We start from the raw sequence: 23,125 nt of genomic DNA on the forward strand, positions 1-23,125 counted from the left end.
TAATAAGCAGTTTGATAGAACAATTGAATATTAAACACTCTGAATTTGCAGCAAAAGAGTCTGGATGGAGCCTATGCGGATCTCCACACAAGTTATATGTTAATATTTCTGAATTCAGCCCATTACAAGGATCTACATATCTGCCATTACCTGCCAATATTAAAAACAAAAGAGCCGTGGTTAATATAGAAAATACCGACCAGAAATGCTTTTTGTGGTGTATATTAGCTGCTTTGTTTCCAGTTTCAAGAAATCCTCAGAGAATAAATTATTACAAACAACATGAGCACGATTTTGATGAGGCAATGGAGGGTTTAGAATATCCAATGTCTGTTCAGAATATTGATAAATTTGAAAAAAAGGCCAGGAATATCAATAATAAACAATTATCTATTAATGTATTTATTTGTTTCACTGGCCGTGGCAATTGTTTGATAGAACCTCTCAGAATCAGTACATTTGTTGATGAATCTGCTGTTCCGATTGATTTGCTCTTAATTGAAGGGGATGGCACATATCATTACACTCTGATACATAATCTTGAAGCTTTAGTGAGAACACAACTAGACAAATCCAATACAATATTCAAGTTGTGCAGAAGATGTTTAAGTGTATTTGATGGCAGGAAAATGGTAAATAGGGTTCGGGAAGAGAATGCAGAAATTGCTAAAAACAAGTTAATTGAGCATCTGAAATACTGTGGCAACTATAAACCTGTTCATATGGTGATGCCAATGCCAAGTGAAAATGCAAAATTCAAAAAGTTTGAAGCCTGGTTGGAACACCCAGCATATATAGTCTGTGATTTTGAATCAAACCTCAAACCTCTTGCATTCTGTAGCCCAGATCCTGAAGAATCTTCAATTACACCATACCAGCTACATGAACCCTCCAGTTTTTATTATGTTGTTGTACAGGATGGTGTAGTTAGTAAAAAAGATTCATACATGGGAGCAGATGCCATCAAAAAATTTGCACATAGAATAGAAAATGAGTGCTCTGACATAGCATCTAATATCTTATTAAAATCAAAACCTATGTTGCCTTTAACAGAGAAACAGATTGAAGATTTCAACAATGCAGAAAAATGCCCGGTATGTGATTCTGAATTTTCAGATACAAAAATCAAGGTGAAACACCATTCTCATACAGATGGTAAATTCAAAATGGCACTGTGTAATAGCTGTAATATTAAGATCCAGAGACCAAAATTTGTCCCCATATTTTGCCATGGAGCATCCAATTATGATTTTCATCATTTGATCAGATATGAGGGGTTTGACAAGCAGAATTTAAATATTTTAGCTGAAAATGATGAGAAATATATTGCTATTAGCAAAATAATTAAAGTTAATGGTGTTCCTATTCACATAAGATTTCTTGATTCTTACAGAATTCTGTCTGCTAGCCTGGCTACACTGGCCACTCAATTATCTGATGATCAATTCAAAATCACATGTGCCTTGTTTCCAAATCAGGACCTGAAATTAATTAGGCGGAAGGGTGTATATCCATATGACTATGTTACAGATTTTTCTAAATTTGATGAGTGTTCTTTGCCACCACAAGAAGAGTTTTACAGCAAAATCAGAGGATCTGGAATCACTGATGATGATTATCACCATGCCCAGTTGATGTGGAACAATTTAAAATGCCACACATTTGGTGATTATCACATGGCATATTTAAAACTTGATGTGACCCTCTTAGCTGATATATTGCAGGCATTCAGAAAATCTTCCATGCAAAATTATAAACTGGATCCAATGTATTTCTACAGTGCCCCGGGCGTAGCATGGGCTGCAATGTTTTTAAACACTAAAATGCAATTGGATCTGATCCAAAATCAAGACATGTATCTGTTTATGGAACAATGTATAAGAGGGGGCATGGTGCAATGCTCTCAGAGATATGCCAGAGCAAATAACAAATATATTCCTGATTATGATCCAGCACTGCAATCAAATTATATACTGTATGTGGATGCAAACAGCCTGTATGGTTATGCCATGATGAAAAAATTGCCACATGCAGGGCTTGAATGGGTTGAAGATTTCAATATTGAAGATCTTAAGGATTTTGATGACAGTAACTATGGCCTGTTCTTAGAGGTTGATCTGACAATTCCAGATAATTTACACAACAAATTTTCTGATCTGCCCCCAATTCCTGAGGTTAAGTGCTCACCTGGCTCTAAACAGATGAAATTGATGATGACTCTGGAGCCAAAACAGGGTTATGTCATATATTACAAAAACCTCCAGTTCCTGATGCATCATGGTGTCCAAGTGACCAAAATTGGCAAAGTTTTGAGGTTCAGGCACTTAAAATGGTTGAAGCCATATATTGATACAAATACAAAGCTTCGAACATCTGCAAAAAGCCAATTTGATAAGGCCTTGTTTAAATTGATGGTCAATTCTGTGTATGGCAAAACTATTGAAAATGTCAGAAAACATACCGATGTTAAAATAATTACTGACCCCAGCCTGAGCAAAAAATTGGTTGCAAAGCCTAATTTCAATTATAGAAGAATTTATGATGAAAATATGGCACTTTTCAACATGAAAAAAACAAAGATTAAGTTTGATAAACCTGTTTATGTAGAGGCTGTGATATTGGAATTGGCCAAATTACATATGTTAAAATTGTATTATGATGTGCTGAAACCTTTTTATGGTGATAGTGTAAAATTGATGTACATGGACACTGATAGTTTTGTTCTTGATATTCACACAGAAGATGTTTATAAAGATATGTCACAGTCTGAATTGTTTAAATATTTTGATACCAGTGAACATACAGAGATTCAACACCACAACAAAAAGGTGCCTGGCAAGTTAAAAGATGAGACACTTGGTGATGTTATTGTGGCATTTGCTGGGTTAAGGGCCAAGATGTACAGTTTTGAAACATGTAGTGGTGTTGTTGCCAAAAAAGCCAAGGGCATTGGCAGAGTGACTGTTGACAAAGAGCTTGAATTTGAGGATTACAAAAATTGCCTCAAATCATGTAGCACAATCAGAACATCAGAATCCAGAATTCAGAGTGAAGATCACTTATTGACTACAAATATTGTAAGAAAAGTGGCTCTGGACCCACATGATGATAAGAGATGCATTTTATCATGTGGCATACATACTTTACCATGGGGTCATTGTGATTTGAAAAATGGCAATCAATGCCCAAACACAGAGCATGATTTGAAATAAATAAACATGCCTATGAACTTATTTGGGTTCAAAAAACAGGCTATTATGGAGCTGCCAACACCACAACCCTCTTCTGATATGATATCTAAACTAAGTGCTTTGTTAATTATTCATCTGAACAGCATACTTACAGATGTTGATGATGAAACAGGCAAAACATTGTACATATTTAACAATAATTTAAATCATTACCAATTACCTGTAGGTGGGCAATTACAATTTATTACAACTCCTGAGGGTGATGTTAAAATTTCAGTAGGGAGAAATATTTACAGAATTAAGCACTCAAACATGATTTCTGGCACTGTTTATACTGTTTCTGCTGGTGACTGCTTATATATTGAGGTCCCTGGATCATATGACAAGCTTATACCCTTTTTTATAGAATTAAGAATCAGATATTCAATAATAAATAACCACTAAAACAAAAATGCCTAATGATATATTTGGCCATACAAGACATGAAGATCACAGTGATGAGATTTTGATGCTTGATGTCAGAGTCAAGAAATTAAGAAGTGATTTACAAGCTTTACAAACAACACTCAATGCCAGTCTTCAATTAGAAATTACAAATTTGCAATCACAATGCATGGACCCTCTTCTTAAAATTGATTCTGAACTCAAATTATTGCTTCAGAAATATACTGATTTGGCCACATTGGATAATTTTCAAAGTTTAGAAGAAGCTGTAGCAGCTCTTCAAGCCAAATTTAAGACCCAGGCCACCAATTCTGAGCAATTGAAACAACAATTGGAAGAGCAAATAAATAATGTCCAGGCACAGCTCCAAACAATTGTCAAAAGCATAAAATCACAAGAAGATTTTGATCTAGTGATTTCCACTCTAAAAGAACAGATTCAATCACTCCAAATACCTAATCTGGGCCCTCTGAACAATGCCATAGCCGAGGTTAAAGAAAAAATTGAGACACTTGAAAATTTTATGAACAACTTGCCATCTTCTGATGCTTTGAATGCAATAACTCGGAGTGTAGCACATATTAAGCTGCAACTTGAAACATATGAAGATTTTGGAAAAATTCAAAAGTTCCATAACCCATCTTGAAGGTACAATAGCAGCAGTGCAAAGTGATTTGGCAAATGTACTAGAATCTCGCCTGCCCGGTATTGTAGATACCCTTGTTAGTGTCCAGCAACAAATCACAAAGCTTGAAAACCTCAACACTGAATCTGAACTATCTCATTTTCATCACTTGATTGATGATATCCAAACAAAACTTGAAATTTTACAACAATCAACACCCTCTGAGGCAGATATAGCCCTGCTCCAAAATGCTATGCAAAATGTGGCTGATGCTTCTGAATTAAACAATGTGAAATTGGCACTTGAATCTTTGCAAAATACAGTATCAAATCTGCCTACATCACAGGAACTTAAAAATATTAAGAGAGCAGTGAATCGCATATTGAAATCAGAAGATATCAAGAATATCCAGGCAGAGATCAAACATCTCACTCAGACAGTGGCCACTCTTCCAACAAATCAACATATTAATGAATTGCATGCCCTGTTTGAGGATATCAGAAGACAGGTCCATGATCTTACTGCTCAAAATTCAAAATTGGCAGTTGTTGAAAATTTACAGCAAATTGTAGCTAATATCAAGCAACAGCTAGGGACCATGGAATCCAATCAAGCAAATGCTCTGTCTGTTTTTGCCACCCAGCTTCAAGAAATTGTGCAACAATACAAGAAACTTGCTGTGGACATAAGAATCAAGCCGGGGCACGATGAGATTGTTAGGACTATCAATGAGCATCTTGAATCTGTAACAAGCAGATTGCTCACAGCAGAAAAAGAAATAACAGGCATAATCGAGAATCCAAAACATTCAGTAATTCTTGAATTGTACAGCATCCCCAACAAAGAATATGATTCTCCATTTACACCAGGTGGCAAAATATATATGCTGTCCCCTGCACAATTTTATTACCAGTTTTTTGTTGGGGGCACATTGAGACCAATCAAGATCAAATATTGGCTTCAACCACAGGCACACCACTACCCCACCTTATCAATAACAAATGCTGATAACAAAGTGAAAATCACCAGTGTAGAATTAGAGGATTTTACAGATCCCAATACATTAGAAACAGCCTATGCTGAAGATGATGGCTCTCTGGAATTTAAAATACAAATAGGGGACAAATTATATTTAGAAAATCCTGCAGTATCAGCTGCTGAACACCCCATAGTTGCAATATTCTTGTTTACATATTATGTCTAGACAAATTATTGTTGATGAATTACACAGACAGGCCAGACATAATTTTAAGAGACTCCCAGTAGTCACAAAGGGCATAGATGATTTATGGCAAAGCGACTTGATTGAAATGGCAAGTGGACAGTTGAAAAACTTAGACAAAATCAACAAGGGCTACAAGTATCTACTCACTGTAATAGACACATTTTCAAAATTTGCCTGGGCTGTGCCACTCAAATCCAAGACTGGAAAATGTGTTACAGAAGCCATCAGAACAATCATCAATCAGAGTGGAAGATCACCGCGCTATTTGCAAACAGATAATGGCAAAGAATTTTATAATTCAGTGTTTCAACAATTTATTAAAAGCCAGTCAATACAACATTATTCGAGTTACAGTGATCTCAAGGCCTCAATTGTAGAGAGATTCAACAAAACCCTAAAAAATCTTATGTATAAACAATTTACACTTCAAGGTAATTATAAATGGATTAATATTCTTCCAGAACTTCTACATAAATATAACAACTCTGTCCATTCCACAATCAACATGAAACCCTCTGAAGTAACTTCATCTGATGAGCAAAAATTGATCAGCACTGTTTATTATCCTAAATATCAGCCAACAATAAGAAAGGCCAAATACAGGGTGGGTGATCAAGTAAGAATCAGCAAATATAAGCACTTATTCAAAAGAGGCTTTACAAGAAACTGGAGCACTGAATTATTTACAGTGGTTCAAGTTAAACCTGGGACCCTTAACACATATATAATAAAGGATCACCGAGGAGAAATTCTCAAAGGCAGGTTCTATGAAGAAGAGCTCAGCAAAACTAAACAGCCTGACACATATCTCATAGAAAAAATCATCCGCAGAAAAGGCAACAAGTTACTTGTCAAATGGCTAGGACTTCCAGAACACAGCTGGATCGATGCAAACAAAATAATAATATGAGCACCTGGGATGTTATAAAAAGGCTGCCAGAACCTGAACAGCAGAATAAGAGAAATGGAAAATTGCTGCCTGATAATATTAGGTGTCTTATTGTTGGGCCATCTGCTTGTGGTAAAACTACACTAATGGTTGATAATTTTTTATTGGCACCCAACTGGTTAGACTGGAAAAACAGACACTTGTATATCTTCTCTAAAAGCTTGGAACAATTAAAATATCAGCAGCTGATGAAGCTATATGATGGATTGGATATTGCCACTTTTGAACCAGATGTTAAGCCACTCCATGAATGTCTCGATAATTCTGTTGTTGTGTTTGATGACATTATATTGGATAATCAAAACAAGGTTAGAAATTTCTTTACACAGGGCCGGCACAAAAATATTGATTGTTTCTACCTGGCACAGACTTTTTCAAAAATACCGAAGCAGCTGATCCGAGACAACAGGAATTTTATATGTGTGTTTCATCAAGACCATACCAACCTCAAACACATACATGATGAATATGTAGGTGGGGACTTGAGCTACAATGATTTTTCCAAGTTTTGCAGTAAGTGCTGGAACCAGGACAGTTATAGGTTTGTCACAATTGATATGACAAGAACACCCAATAGTGGCAAATATAGAAATAACATCAACAATTTTCTAGACATTGAAACATAAATAAATAACCATGAAAAGGCCAATCATTGATGATCTTAAATTAAAAGATTATCTTGTAAAAAGATTTAAGGGATGGAAATCAGAGAACCGAGGAATTTATGAAAAACACAAACAAACAGAACAGCCCATAATTGATGCTATTAGTGAATTAGGTAAAAATATCAAAACTGTTACAGAGCAAAATCAAAATTTGATCACAGAGCTTGTACCTGTAGCTGCTAGGAACATATTAGATTATCCATTCACCCCACTTTCCAGTATTCATACACCTAGTCCTATTGCTCCTCGAAGAATTGAAGCTACTCAGGATCCTATTGAATTGGGTCTTCTTGCTCAAAAATATTTAAGCACACCTAAAGACAATAAAGATGAGGTCTTTGGCTTATATGCTGACACAGAGCGTGATGGTAGCATCATACATAGAATTGGCAATTTCAGAGTAACATTTATGGGAGATGATCTGATTGTATATTCAGAATCTCATCTTGGAGAAAAAGGTGCTTTTGTTAAGTACCCCGGAACACCTGGATTGTGGGAACTGATGACTAGGAAAAGGCCTGGCAGCTATACAGATCAAGATTATGAATATTACAAAGAAATATTAATAAAATCAGATGCTCTATACCAGAACAATGATCCCACACAAAAAAGAGTCAAGTCTAGCAGTGGGGCAAAATACAATAATTTAATCAAGCCCATATGGTCACAAATTAAGACTGGCAGTGGAATCAAACAATACAACACCCTGCCTAAAGAATTTGTGTGGGTTGATGATGTCAGGAAACTTGTAGATAGGTTATTGGTAATAGCTGGGGAGGAAAATGCTGGCAACCACAATTTTTACAACGAAAAAGTTGGAATTATGGACATGATAAGCACAAAATTGTCTAATTTTATAGTGAATGACACTAAGGGGATTGGATATCTTATAAAAATTATTAATACTCTACCCCCCAAATTTTGGAATATTTCTGAGGGTCGGGGCTTGGTTAATGATATTATAAACAAGCTGCCATTTGAACTACATATTCCAGGCTATCAATATTGTGGTCCCGGTACAAAATTGGACCACAGATTAAACAGAGGGGATCCTGGTGTTAATCCCCTAGATGATGACATAGCATACAACACACATTCTGATCTTGACAAGAGACATGTTGCAGACAAGAAATTAGAAGAGGCTGCATTTGGTAGATTTGTAAGCAAAGATGCTTCTTTAAGTGAAAAAATAGCAGCATTGGGAACCACCATAGCTATGAACACCAAACAAAAACTGGGGTGGGGGTTGTGAATATGTATATAATAAACCTACAATGAAGGCCAAGGGTGTTATGTATCAAATACCTTATGCAGGTCTTAAATCTCTTAAAACTATTGACAGTCTTTTAACCAAAAAGCAGCGCAAGAAAAAAATTCTTGTATTGCAAAGGGGCATGGTATGAAATTGTTACTTAGTACCCCCCAATTAAAAAAATTACAGCAATCAAGAAAAAAATCACATGTGGGGGGATTTATATTTACCATCCCTGCCATCTTAGCTGCTCTCGGGGCTGTGGGGAGCTTGGCCGGGGGATCAGCCGCCATAGCAAAAACAGTAATAGATGCCAAGAAAAATAGGGCAGAATTAGATGAATTGAAGCGCCATAACCTGGCCATTGAGAAACAAGGCAAAGGTGTTAAGAGAGCCATGAATAAGTTTTAAAAAAACAAGAGCCGCTTACAAACCAAGATATTGAAGCTTTAATCAAGCCACTGGGCATCAAACATTTTAGAGGTGTGTACATGTCTGATTCTTTACCAGAACAACCACTCAACAAAGAGTGTGGCATTGTTAATTTGGATAAGTACAAAAAATCAGGGCACTCACTGGATCTGTTATCTTAAATATTTAAAAAATGAGGCATTTGTGTTTGATTCATTTGGAGGTGTTCCACCTGAAAATTTAATAAAATATCTAAATTCAGTTAATCTTTATTACAATAATGCCCGTGCTCAAAATTTCAAAGATGTTAATTGCGGACATTTGTGTTTATCTGTTCTTAGATATATGTCTCAAATAAATAAACCACCATCAATTGAAGATTTTCAAAAAGCCTTGTGGTATTTAAAACATCATGGGGGTATTCCATCTCACCAGCCAAAATTCAATATTGAAACTCAAATTGCATGATGACATAGTGTATCCCAAAACAATAGCTCCCAGAGCATTTTATGGCATGTACTTGATCCCTAATATTACACACCACAACAACACAATTACAGTTGGTGATGAAAAAATTGTCATCACTCCAGGGCAGTATAATCTGTCCACTCTAAATGCTCAATTACCCAGAGGTGTAGTGTTAAGTCAAAATTCTGTCACTCACAGAGTAGAGATTGTATCTGCTACAGAAACAGTGGATCTGGGTATTATAGGAGAGCTGTTAGGCTTTGAGAACAACACAAAACTTGAACCAGGCATCAAACACACTGCTATGAATATACCTAAATTCTTGGCCATAGAGACTCTAAATATTCACTGCAATGTGGCTGAGGGTATGATCACCAAATCAAATGGCATAGGCACTCACAAACAAACTGGCATCATTGCAACATTCAAACCTAACTCTGAATTTATGGAGCCCATCATCTACAATCCATCCCCAACATTATATTTTCCTGTGTGTCATAATAGAATAGATTATATTGAATTGATGGTCACTAACGAAAAAGAAGAATTAGTTGATTTTGCTGGAGCCACAACAACTGCTATCATAGAGATTAACATTTAAATAAAAATACATACAAGAAAAAAATGGAAAATATTGAGAGTTATGAGCTACAATCATTCCCCCCAAACAGGAGGACATTTGCAAATTTAAATCAACCCAACACAGAGATTGAGGTTGATCTTGATGTAGGGGATGGCTTTATACACCCCCACAGAGCAGATCTATACATTTGATGTTGTAAAGCTCGATGGAACAGATTATCCGGCAAATTCAAATATAAGATTGGTGGACAATTTTGTGCCACATCTATTCTCTGAAATTGAGATCAGAAAGCATGGCGTTGTTATAAACAGAGTGGATTATCCCGGCATTACCTCCACAGCTTTGGCCACACTAAAATTATCCAAAACCGAGGCTTCTTACTACAAAATAGGTGGATTTGAGGCTGGTGATAAGATATTATCTAAGAACCACACAGTGCTGTTCCCCATGCGCCTATTGCCAGGATTCTTCTCGGATTACAAAGATATTATGTGGAAGGGTGGTTTAAGAATCACATTTAGAAGAGCTGCAAATGATAATAATGCTTTGATGAGGTACAGTACAATAAACTCTACAGGGGAAGCTCTGCCTAATACCCTACCTGATGCAGGCAAATGCATTATTCAGACTATGGAGTTAAGAATCCCTGTTGTTGAATATGAGGCCAGTTATGCTCTTAAATACAAAGCAGATATAATAAAAAATCCACAAATTTCTTTACAATTTTATACATATCAATGTGTACAGAAGCCCGCAACTGGTACATATTATTAGTTTGATGCTACAAATTCATTCTCCAGTATACAATATGACATGCCAGATTTTGTGGTGGTACTGTTTCAGACTGGAAGACAAAATAATCAGGAAAAAAATTCAAGTAAATTTGATAACTGCAACATCAAGAACATATATCTTAAAAATGGCAGAAATGAGGTCTTTCCTAGAGAAAATTATAATTTAGACATGTCCAAGGATGATTTCCTCAAATTATATGAGGCATTTTCGGCATTCAAACGGGTCACTACTGGCAATACTGACATGTATTACACACCAGATGAATTCAAAGCACAGAGACCCATGTTTGTAATTAACACTTCAAAAAGGAAACAAGTTGTGGTGAATGACAGGACAAACATTAAAATTATCTGTGAATTCCATGAGGCATTACCTGATGACACCATATGTAGTGTTATTCTCATAGGTGAAAAATCATATGTTTATGATGTAAGAAATGAGAGGGTCACAGAGCAATTCTAGAAGATATTTGCTCTATTATCCTGTTGTACAACACACAAACCTCAACTGTATATCAGCTAGCAGTGAATATCTTATGTGTGGGCATATTATTTTGTTGTATGTATTTCAATCTTACACATTTTATCAGGACTCAAACCCGAGCCCCTGATTACAATGCAGCAATATTAACACTTCTCCATATGGAATATATCCACATTTTACTGGGTTCTGAGACCCTAATACAGACAAAATTGTATTTTGAACTGTCATAATATTCTCCAAGTCTTGCCTATGCTCATATTATCAGAATAAGAATTGCTTTCAGCATGAAAGGCAGTTCATTGCCACTATGTCAGAAAATGTGTATCTTTATCTCAATAATCTTTGTTACACTTTTACATGTTGCACAGAAAATGTGTATCTTTATCTCAATGATCTTTGTTACACTTTTACATGTTGCACAGAAAGATTAATAGCCCCTTCAGTGAAACACACAGAAATATTATTAATGGCCCCTTCTAGCTGTGTAGATTATATCTCTTGCGTGCCGGCAAGACATGTAAGCAAAACATTAGTCTTTTGATAGATTAATATCAATTCATGCATTTTTCCGAGCTAAATAATTGCTTACCCCAAGCAATAGAATTGATCAGAGATTAGAAAAAAGCAGGCAACAGCTCAAATTGTATTGAATTAGATCTGTAAGTTATAGAGCATAGAAATATGGCCAAAAACAATATCAAAAAAGCCATATTTTTGACAAGTTTATAAACAACAATCACACAAATATAGCTTTCACACACATGGCCGAATCTGTCTGAGGAGAGGAGGGGGGGTTCAGATCTGGGAGTTATTAGTTGTATATCAACTAGCAATAATTATTCTCAAAATCTCACGTGTGGAGATATTATTTTGCCACATGTATTTCAATCTTACATATTTTATCAGGACTCAAACCCGAGCTTCTTGTTTACAAGGCAACAATATTAACATTTTGCCATCAAGAGAGGCTTCACATTTTATGAGGACTCAAACCCGAGCCTCTTGTTTACAAGGCAACAATATTAACACTTTGCAATCAGGGGAGGCTTCACATTTTATGAGGACTTAAACCCAGAAGCCTCCTGATTACAAGGGAATAAAAACCATGGAGCTATGCACCACACTCTACTGGGTCTCAGAACCCAATAGCTATGAGCTTTATATCAATTCAAGATTCCTGGGATTTTGACAGAAAAACACACTATAAACAATAAGATGATATGGGAACTTGCTATTGTTTTAAGTATAGGCAAATCTGTCTGAGGGGCTTCATCTTTTCTACACTTCTTCAGAGCATATCACACCTGAAGAATTGGGGTATAAGCCTCTTTTGCCTTTGTTTTAAGTATAGGCAAATCTGTCTGAGGGGCTTCTCCTTTTCTACACTAGAATTCAAAATTCTTAAAAATTCAGAGCATATCACACCTGAAGAATTGGGGTATAAGCCCCTCTTGCCATTGTTTTAAGTGTGGGCAAATCAGATTGTTCAATCAAATAGCCTCTCCTTTTCTACACTTATAAGTGGTGCTTATAATACCACAAACCCTACTACTACATACCTCTATAAGATTTACCAACTAAATAGTGATTTAGCCGAAAACTATAAGATAGAAATTCAAAATAAAATAAATATCACCAAATTAAAAAAAAAAAAAAAAAGATATACTTAACATCTCCAAAATTAAATCCTTAGAATAAAATCCAGCCAAAAATGGTATACCACATAAAGCAAGACTAGAAATTATCATGCAAGAGATAGTTATTGGTATTTTATTAATTAAACCACCCATACAACGAATATCTTGAACATCCCCTATGACATGAATTACTGCCCCAGCACATAAAAATAATAAAGACTTAAATATTGCATATGTTAATAAGTGAAAAATGCTAACTCCTTTAATCCCATAGACAATGTTAATATTATTAGTCCGAGCTGTCTTAATGTAGATAAAGCAATAATTTTCCTTAAATCATATTCAAAATTAGCACCAATCCCAGCTATAAGTATTGTTAACCCAGATATTAGTTAGTAAGATAGTAAACATCACTATATCCCCAAAACGAATCAAGAAATAAACCCCAGCAGTAACCAAAGTAGAAGAGTGAACCACCGCAGAAACTGGGGTTGGTGCCGCTATTGCTGCCGGTAACCATGCAGAAAAAGACATTTCAAAATCAGAAATTAATCATAAATAATAAATATAATTTCAACTACCATAATTTAATATTCAAGCATAAAGTTCTTATTCATTAATAGTAATAATGATAATAATTGTTGTAATAATAGTAAACTTTACCCTTCGGATCAATACAGCTTCAATTCAGAACTGAAGAAATCCAAAATATTGATATTACGAGGATATACATTTGTATATCACGCACTCTCACACTCATGCTGCAGGGGTAAACACAAGATACCATTACATGATAAAATATAAAATCGCCTCTTTTGTTTGTCTTCCGTGTTCTTTCTAACGTTCGGGATTTCTACTAGCCCCTTAGGCTCGCTTTCAATGTAAATACACGGGCCTAGCGCGCTGTCACTTATGAGACGAGGTTGGTTAGGTGGCGTTATAGTTCCCAGAAATAAACAATAATTGAAATTACATTACTTGAGTAACATTTAGTATACACTAAATGAAGAACATAAGGAAATTAACTTGATTACAAATACACGATTACTGATAATAATATCGACGGTAATATAAACTAGGGCGAGCGAAATAGGTTCTTAATTTGGAAGATTTGTAGAGCTTTTGATAGATTGGCCAAAAATAATTAGTTATTGCAGGTAACGTTGTTCAATTTAATTTCGCTTTGTCTCATGACGAACAGTAGCGACGTAGGGGGACACTGGCGTCGACGTCGTCGTTTTGATGAAGTGGTTGTAGTCTCTCACATAGGTTGGCAATTCGGGCTGGCGTGGTGGCGCGGCTTTTATAGATATTTCAAACTTCCATGGCAAGGTGAACAATCGCCCACAATTAGATTCACATTTCATGTATTAGGACGGGTTCCGTAATCAATGGTCTAGCTTCAATATTAAGGGAGATACGTGCATTTGAAAGAAAGAATGAGCACCATGAGTTAGTTTTCGAATGTTTCCACAATCAGAATAGTAAGTTTAAAGGTCCTTGGCAAGATCTACAATCGCTTAAAAATAGGTTAACACATTTTTGTTAGGATGGTTCCCATGGCAAGTTAGCATGAACATTACACCTGGGAAGAAATCGAGAGAGGGCATCGAGCTGATTCCAACGAGTATAAAACCATTCCTGTATCTTCAATAGTAACTGAGATGCTGTTCTCTTGGCTTCATGGCAGCAGTAATCAGAAATCCGAAGGTCCCCTCCCTTTCGTAGCTTTAGCCGGCCATGTTCATTCACTGTCCCTCCTTACAAAAAGAGAAAAATCACACAACAGGAGCACGTGAAACACGTAATTCAGTGCCTCAATCCCTGACTGGCACTGTCACTGTGATAACACACTCACAATAATTCAATAAAGCAAAGTTCCGTATCTCGCGCAAAGTGACGCGATGGTGTTCGTTCGGATCAGGAGGCAAACTCGAAACTTCAAAAATTAACCGCCTCGAAGTTTGTTAGCGTCGAAAAATCTGGACGGTTGCCTTTCTTCCCAGCTTCCTTGTCCACTTGGGGTCGGGTGCGTAGGAAAAAAAAATAGAGCAGTCTCCACACATGTTGCGAAAGAACTCCCCCTCGGTCGGCCTCTTGGACGTTCTTCCTATCGCTTGACAAGTAAAAGTCACCCTTAGTATCAAAAATTCCACAACACGGTAATATTTTCCTACCCTCGCTGCCCGAACACCGAAGATCCAAGAAAAGCCAAAAAGTACAACAGGCTACAGAAAGTTGTCAAAGTATTTACGAATTTCAAAAATACACATACATAAACTACAAAAAGACTGGTGAAGTAATTGTCACATACTTACAATTTAAAGCACCGGCCTCTCTTCGGGTGTGTCCATTCGCCGCCATCTTGGTTTCTCCTCGCCATCAGGTCCAGCTCTTCTTCCTGAAATTGAATCAACACGTTACGTGAAGGACGTCCATAGATGTATCTTCCAACTGAACACGTCGCTATTGCGTACTCTAGATCCTATACTAGCAAGAGCCTCTTATATGCAAGGACTGAGCAGACATTCTTTGTTTACTTGTAACGTCATCATTGGTAGACCATGAATCACAACACAGCATCAGTGGTACAGTCTCAAATGTGTGTCTTTCCACATAATCCACACACGCCAGAAACACTTACGTTCAGCCCACGTTACTTTTCCGCAAATTTAACACATATGTCACTTGTAATATTGATAATATGGCCTACCCTACCACAACCACTGCTGACGTGGCATACATACAGACAGTATCTCTGCACAGGCGTTGTACAGTGGGATACATAGTGTTATCCATCATTTGCAATTCATGACGTTCCTTCTCTTTATTTCACCTAGTGAGAGCTTTCAAGAATGGAAACAAAACCATACAAAAAAGCTGCAGGCGACCTCTACACCAGTGTAAAAATCCTTTCATCAAGAGAAACATTAATGAAAATAGTCATGGTCAATTTGCAGAGCAATACTCTGCACGCAAGTAGCTTAAATGCGATCACCAAGGACGATTTTTAATTCGTTGACGCAAACGACATATTATTTCTTTCTATCAGCAGAAATTAGAACAATCCATAGTATTCGCTCGCATTGGCAGTGTGTTGTAACACCGTAGGAGTTACGGATGTAGGAAGGAAACATAAATAGAACACGCCTTCATTTAATATTATTTGTGTGAGATGGAGGGGCGAACAATAAAAATTCGAACTCGTAGAAATTGGACGCTAAAAATAAACCGTTGTTGTATGTTCTCATTACATTACATTACAATTAAAATATCTCGGACGTAACGTTTCTACTGAAAACTTACAGTAGTAATACATACCAGATACAGGAAAGCAGCCAGGGGGGGCTGAAGCCCCCCAAATCCTACAACTATCTAATTTAAATAGTGTATAGTTGTAATTAATTCTACTTCATTAGCAGAATTAAACATCTTTTATATTTGGTTGTAATATACTGAGAAATTCATCTTCGTGGATTCTAGCACCCTAAACTTTTCGTCTTTATATGGCGACTTCTGATAAGGAATAACCCTCCCCTCCCCCGAAATAAAATTCTGGCTACGGCCCTGACCAGATAGTTACGTACAGTGGGATCCATGAGTATTACCGTGCAAATTGCCCATGACTATTTTAATTACTTTTTCTCTTACATCGTGTGTGTTTTAAAGCAATTAATTTTTATGTATACTGGTGCAGAAGTTGTCAACAGCTTGTTTTGAGTTTTCTTTTAATTCTTGAAGCTCTTATGGGGTCAAATAAAGTGCACGAACATGGTGATGGACAATTTGCACGGTAATACTCATAGATCCCACTGTACAAACATTAGTTCGAGTCCTGGCCGAGCATGCATTTTTCGCTGAAAAATGTCTACGTAGTACATCTGTGTGTGCCTAATCTTCAATAAACATTATATAGTTCCTTCTAAGTCATTGAGTTCGTCGACTGACTTACGTACATACACCTGAGAATTAGATATTTTTTCATGGGATTGTCAAATATGTTAAAAAGAACACCAGAAAAGATAACCGTAGTCGTGAAGGTTGATTTATCATAAAAAATCATGTGACTGAAAACTGAAAAACGCCCAATCATGGTTTGTATCCCTATCCGTCTCTATTCTAAACATATGTTTCACTGTAAAAATATTTTACAGTTTACGCGGTTTTAATATAAATATTTGGATCTCACAATAAAGAATTGGGTCCGTGTTCATTTAACCCACCTTTGATTTCGCACGGAGCCAAAGAATTTTCAGTGGGAATTTCGAGTATCGGAAATAGTAATTTTATGTATTTTTGGAACAAAAGTAATTAGAAACAACATATATCCACATTCTATTAACTACCAAAAACAATGTAAGCATACCAACTGAGCATTTCGGCGGCCGGGAAACCTGATACTCCTATACAGAATTATGGATCTTCTTAAAATCCTAACTAAAGCTGACATTTCATTGTTCAAATCATGATTTACTACAAAAATAAAGTCCACGTCTTAAAAACACGAAAAATCTCACAGGTCGTAAAATAACGCACCCATCACGAACTGAAATACACAAAAAATCAAGATGTATAGAATAAGGTTGAGCCAGGTTTTCTAGAAGCTCGCTGATTGGTCGCCAAAGAAAACATAATTTAAAGCCACGTTTCCACACGTTTCTGTCAGCAACAACTCAATGCTCATCCTACACCCCGAGAAATGAATAAAGCTTTCAGTATTTCCTTCTTACCCAGATATTACCAAGAGAATAAATGTCCATCGTTATTTTCAATAATTTTACTCACGTTCAAAGCGATTTTAAAAATATACGGCTTTTGTTTCAATTGAATTAGCCTCGCATTGCGTAGAACAAAGTGGATAAAACAATAATGGACAATTTGCCCGTTAATATTAATTCATTTCCACTCTACAATGGTCGGTTAAGACATTAATATACCAATAAACCATCTCTATTTTAGTTTTTATCGTATTTTCTAAAGGATTCGGCTCCTCTGCTTATAGGTGTTTTTCTTTCAATTCTTGAATCTTATCTCTCATTGCTGGGGACAAAAAAAATAATTATTGACTAAGGTGATGGCCAATTTGCCTACTCTTATCTTTGCCTCAAGTTGTTCACACATCCTTTGTATACCGTAGAATCCTTTGAACGTCATAAAATAGTTTTAGCTGTGTAAGCAAAACCAGAAAGCTATATTCTAAAAATGATAACTGAAAGCTGTTACCTCAGCTGTTTTGCCTTCCTTTGACGTCATAGCTCCTGATTGAAGGTTTGTTAACAGAGATAAATCAACGAGAGAACAATAAGGTCTCACTGCCACACAAAACTGGTCATCACTCAACTTCGCGCGAAGAATACAAAGTGACACTGATCTCCACGTGCACACGTCACAGCTCAGAATCGTGACTTGCGAGGGAATGTTGAGTATTTGCAACGAGAGCGGAAGTAAGGTAATTCCTATTTGAATGACACAACCACCGCACACCCTTATTAGTACACGCAAATACGAAACCTGTTATCACAGACCAATGTTTTCAAACAAATGTTGCCAGCATGAAAGTGATCAGTCAACAAATGTACAGACGGATGCATAGCTTAGAAATCTTTTGCAGAGCTTTTCAAACCAAGTACAGTATTTCTTCGAATCCAGCGCCTTTTTGTTACAGGTTTTGAATGTTGAATATGGATACGATGGAGTTTTAGATCTGAATATAAATATACCACGTTATAGGTGGATTCATGTGACGTCAGGATTCGCACCACCGCCATGTTTGCGGCAAAGCTGCAAGGAAATACCCACCACGCAGCGTTCGTTACACCTGGCCAAGTGCGCGTTTGTTGTTAGTATTGTGTAAAATGTCGGTAACATTGCAAAAAAGTCCAACAAAAAGGCCAACTCTAGTTCACCTGTGTTTATTTACTTGAACCAGCTACATGGAATCAGTTTGTTTTCGTATTTTTTCGTGGTTCGGATTCTGATTGAAATATATATATACATCCAGTAATGTTTCCCGCTCGGGGTGGGAAAAGAAACTGGTCATCGACGATCTTGAGTACGGATTAACTCAAACGCAATAATTTGAAACGTTGAGTTGTTCAAAAAATGTAATTTCACTCCTTGCTTTAACAATTTGGGATATGCAGGCCTCAGTGACGGAGTGATTAGCACAACGCACTACGATACTAGGGGTTCCGGATTCGACTAGCCAAATAAAGCAGAAAAACGAACTAAAATAAACGAAATAAATCAATCAATTTGAGATACTTTGATATATCATTAACATGTTTTAATCAAGCAGTGCTTTTTTCTGACAGTACGCAAAATCTACTACCGGCACCTTTTCTCATGAATAGGGTAACAATTAATAATAGTTTGTGTTAATGAATGAAATATAAATAATCAAGTACAAGCGTGCAATTATCAAGATGAATTTAACTTTGAATGTTATCATTTTTATTGACGTCATCGAAATAGCTACATAAACGCGACCTAACATTGGAGCGGGAGAGATTTAATTAATGTAATTGCTCAAATAGAAGCTCATCCTTGTAATTTCATTCTACGCTTTTTTTTCATACAACCAACAATTATCAAAAAAGGATGTACGAAAAATTATTGACAAGGAGGAACTCGCTAGGCGTGGACATTTTATCTCATGAAACAATAATTTTCACGTATTTCTCTCTGTTAGAGTGCAAGTGGGTCATTCTAACATGTTAAAAATAAAGCAAGGATAGAAATTTTTTTTTTTTTAAATGATGAACGTAATGCAAATTGCAGCGTTTCAAGAACAGTAAAATAGTAAGTAGCTTATATGTTTGGACATAAGTAATTTATCTACAAAAGGTAAAATTTTAACTTTAAAGAAATTGAAGGAAAATTCCCTACTGAAATCTTATCTTGGATTTTGTCAACACTTCTAATCAGTGGCTGGTTGTTATAGATCTGAGATTGAAGCGTTGAACCATTCGTTTCGCCACTTCCCTTCATAATTCTACACTAGTCAAAAACAAAATAATATTTTAGTGAATGGCATAATTGGTGAGCCAGGGGGAGGGCTCAGGGGGCTGAAGTCCCTCCACAAATCCTACAAATAGTGTACAGTCACAGTGGTAATTAATGTTACTTGATTAGCAGAGTTAAGCATATTGTAATATACTGAGGAATTAATCTTCAGGGCCTCTATCCCCACTTTTTCGCCTTTAGATAGCAAATATAACTTTTAAATGACAAATACTTACCCTGTAAATTGGACGACAGCTTGTAGCTATTTAATAGCCCACTGGTAAGCTTAACGGAAAGCATTGTGTCGGTGCGGTTACAAATCTAGGCCAATAATGCATGGAGTAAACGCTGTGAATGATAGAATTGTAGCACGAACACCGTTATGGACTCAACTTTTGAATCGCGCCCCTTGCAAGCAAATCTAGCAGCGACTGGCAACAGTGCGTCGAGTCAAAAAGAAGACTCAATCATTATGACCGCTGGCCTCTTTTTAACAACATAATAACCCTTTCACTTCCCCAGGAGGTATTATTGTAATTGAAGGAGACAAGGGGAAAAATACACAAAGCTGAACCGAACAGATTACTTCCATTTTTTCCATATAACGAAGGCCACAAGAAGATCGATGCATAATACCAATGTTATCTCTATAGCTTGTAAAACATAGACGAGATAAATTAACTATCAAAATTTATATTTTATCTGAATGGAAATTCGATCAACGAGTTACAATAAGCACTATACTGTGACTGAAGACCGCCCCAGCTTTTTTATCTTGAGCAAATTACTCAGTCCAGAATGGTAGGATAGCCTGATTGATTTTAGTTTATTTTACTTCGCTTTTCTGCCACTTTTGGCTAATCGCGAAGATGGGGATATTGCTGAAGGAACACTCAAAAACACTCATGCCCAGGCTGGGATTTGAACCTGGGACCCTTGGCATATGATAACCACTCTGCCACGGAGACCGGCGGTATGACAGCCACCCCAAGAAAATCCTAACGCTCGGCCATACATCCCCCAGCTAATATTGTCCACTTCAGACACTGGTTGTGACGGTGGATAGGTGGGCATTATTCTTTAAATATAATGCTATGGCATTTGTAGCAGATTTCCTGTTTCACTGCAAGGCTGAGAGGAGCAATGATGTTTTATTGGCCTAAATGTAGCCTTTATGGAAAAATTCGAACATGTACAGTGGGATGCACAAGTATTGATTGGCAAATTGCCCATGGCTACTTTCATTAATTTTTCACTTGCATGCTATGTTTTGTTACGGAATAGATTTTTACGTATGCTGGTGCAGAGGTTATCAGCAGCTTGTTAGGTGTTTTGTTTCAATACTTGAAGCTCTCATTGGGTAAAAGACAATTTGCTTGGTAATATTTATGCATCCCACTTTACATGTATATGTATTCTTTCAATCACTAAAAATGGATCCAAATAACAAAAATAATTGGGGCCTCCCTGATGGCGCAGTGGTAGCGTCGTCGCCTTGTAATCAAGGGGTCCCGGGTTCGATACCCGGTGGAGGCACAAGTGGTTCGGATCCCACTTTAAACTGTAGGTCCAGTCCCGATTAGCCTTACTGTGCATAAAGTGGACTTAAAACACCAAATCAACAACAACAACAACAAAAATGATTGAATACTAAATAAAAAGAGTTAATTAATGTCATTGGGCAGGTTATACTTCATATAAAACCATGAAAAGATGTTTTTGATAAACAGAGGACATCAAAACAAAAACTTTTCTCAGTAACCTTTTTTTCATCGTTGGTGCATCATTTCGGCGCTACAGTCGTTCAAAAAAGCCAATTTTGCTGCCTGAATGCTGGCAACCACACACAACATTGATTGCATTTGTGACGTCATATCCCGTCGTGAAGCGATGGGTTCCAAGGAACACCTACCTAACCTTCGCCGACTACCGTGGTGCTACGCTCGAACCCACGCATGCACTTGCCGACTCCGGTAGTCGCCTGTGGTGATCGGTATTGCACGTCCACCGCGTTACTTCGCACAATGAGCTCTGCTTCATCGTTTCTTGTCGGCTTCGGCATGTTGCGGACGCTATTTTCATCACTTCTCGGGTGATGCAAAACTTTTTTGACTGTGTTTAGTTACCAAGTTGGCATCTATAATTTAGTCTATCCACTTCGTCCTTCTGATACTAGTTGTCTGTGACACACTGATGACTCAAAATTCTAAAGGCAAGCAACGCATGAGGCAAGTGACAAATATGGATGAAAATACAGGGATATAAGTAGCAGTAATACAAGCTCTCCGACGACTGTATTTATATACGCACCGGATACACATGTAAAAGTTTGCATTGGATTGTTAGTGTGGTTGTACGTGTTTTAGCCGTAATATAAGAATGTGAAACTCTGATACTTGCGTTATCAGCACAAAAGTACCACAAGGCATCTGGACACAAACCTGTATATATAAACCTTGCAACGAGATTTGCAAATATAATTGACATGTTGCTGGGCGTAAACAGCCAAATGTAAGCTGTAGGTCCAATAACATTTATTGTTGTTGATATTTGACATGTAGGCTGAGAGAAAATGCGATATTGACACTTCATTTGAATATGTTTTTTGCCATTTCTCATATCGTTGGTTCCTTAGAGACTGTAGATCTTCTGGCTGGTAGGCTATGCCGTTGGTAGGTTGTCATTTTTCACAAAATTTGTGTTCCTTGCAACACTGCCATGTGCTGTATCGCCGCAGGATATGTTGGGTTGCCAGCATCCAGGCGGCAAAACGGTCTTTTTTGAACGGCTGTATCGTCGAATCGACGCACCAACTTCAAAAATGTTACTGAGAAAAGTTGTTTGTTTTGATGTCCGTGGTCCGTGGGCGCCATTAAAATGACACCCTGTATAACTCCTTTTTTGGCTAACCAGACGATATTTTTCAATCTTTTCATGTATCTGACCTACTTTTCTTAGAAAACTTTGGGTCTGTCAAGGTTCAATTCCCTCAGCCTCCCTGGATCCACCACTTTCATCATTCATTTCGAACTTGAAAGCTCTAATCACATTGTAGGCAAACTGTTCATCATATATTCACATTTTATACAATCCGAGGTTCTAGAATCGAAATAAAATGACATCCCATTATCAGTACAAATCTCACCTCTCTTCAGTATCAGCATCTTCTTTCTTTTAACACAAAATGACAATTTGCTTACTACTGAGTATTGACTTAACTGCATGAGAAATTTTTACCCTTAAACGCATGAATTATTTTTTGTCCATTTTTTCTTGTTTTGAGTCTAATACCTTGATTGATTGATTGATTTAAAATGTTTTGGGTGCGTCGGCACTTAAGGCCATTTTGCACCCTTCCGTGTATACGGGGAAACATCCCCTTATCTAAAATT

At 36.9% G+C, this 23,125-nt stretch overlaps 1 protein-coding gene across 6 annotated transcripts in view; it reads right to left on the bottom strand.

The window, feature by feature from the left end:
• LOC145988513 (scoloptoxin SSD14-like) overlaps nucleotides 1–18,106 on the bottom strand; it is a 176,014-nt gene extending 157,908 nt beyond the window's left edge. For 2 of the 6 annotated variants that reach the window (XM_083123395.1, XM_083123392.1), the window contains exons 1-2: nucleotides 17,095–17,269; nucleotides 15,047–15,129 (exon numbers count right to left, since the gene is read on the bottom strand). In XM_083123395.1, coding sequence (XP_082979521.1) covers nucleotides 15,047–15,129; nucleotides 17,095–17,178 — 167 coding nt within the window. In that variant the 5' untranslated portion in view covers nucleotides 17,179–17,269. Of the gene's footprint in view, nucleotides 1–15,042; nucleotides 15,130–17,094; nucleotides 17,270–17,951 lie in introns of those variants that run through there. The other 4 variants (XM_083123393.1, XM_083123398.1, XM_083123400.1 and 1 more) reach the window with 4 other exon arrangements.
• Nucleotides 18,107–23,125: the final 5,019 nt, after the last annotated feature.

The sequence above is a fragment of the Lepisma saccharinum genome, chromosome 6, assembly GCF_977018435.1.
Source record: "Lepisma saccharinum chromosome 6, izLepSacc3.1, whole genome shotgun sequence".
Taxonomy (NCBI): Eukaryota; Metazoa; Arthropoda; class Insecta; order Zygentoma; family Lepismatidae; genus Lepisma; species Lepisma saccharinum.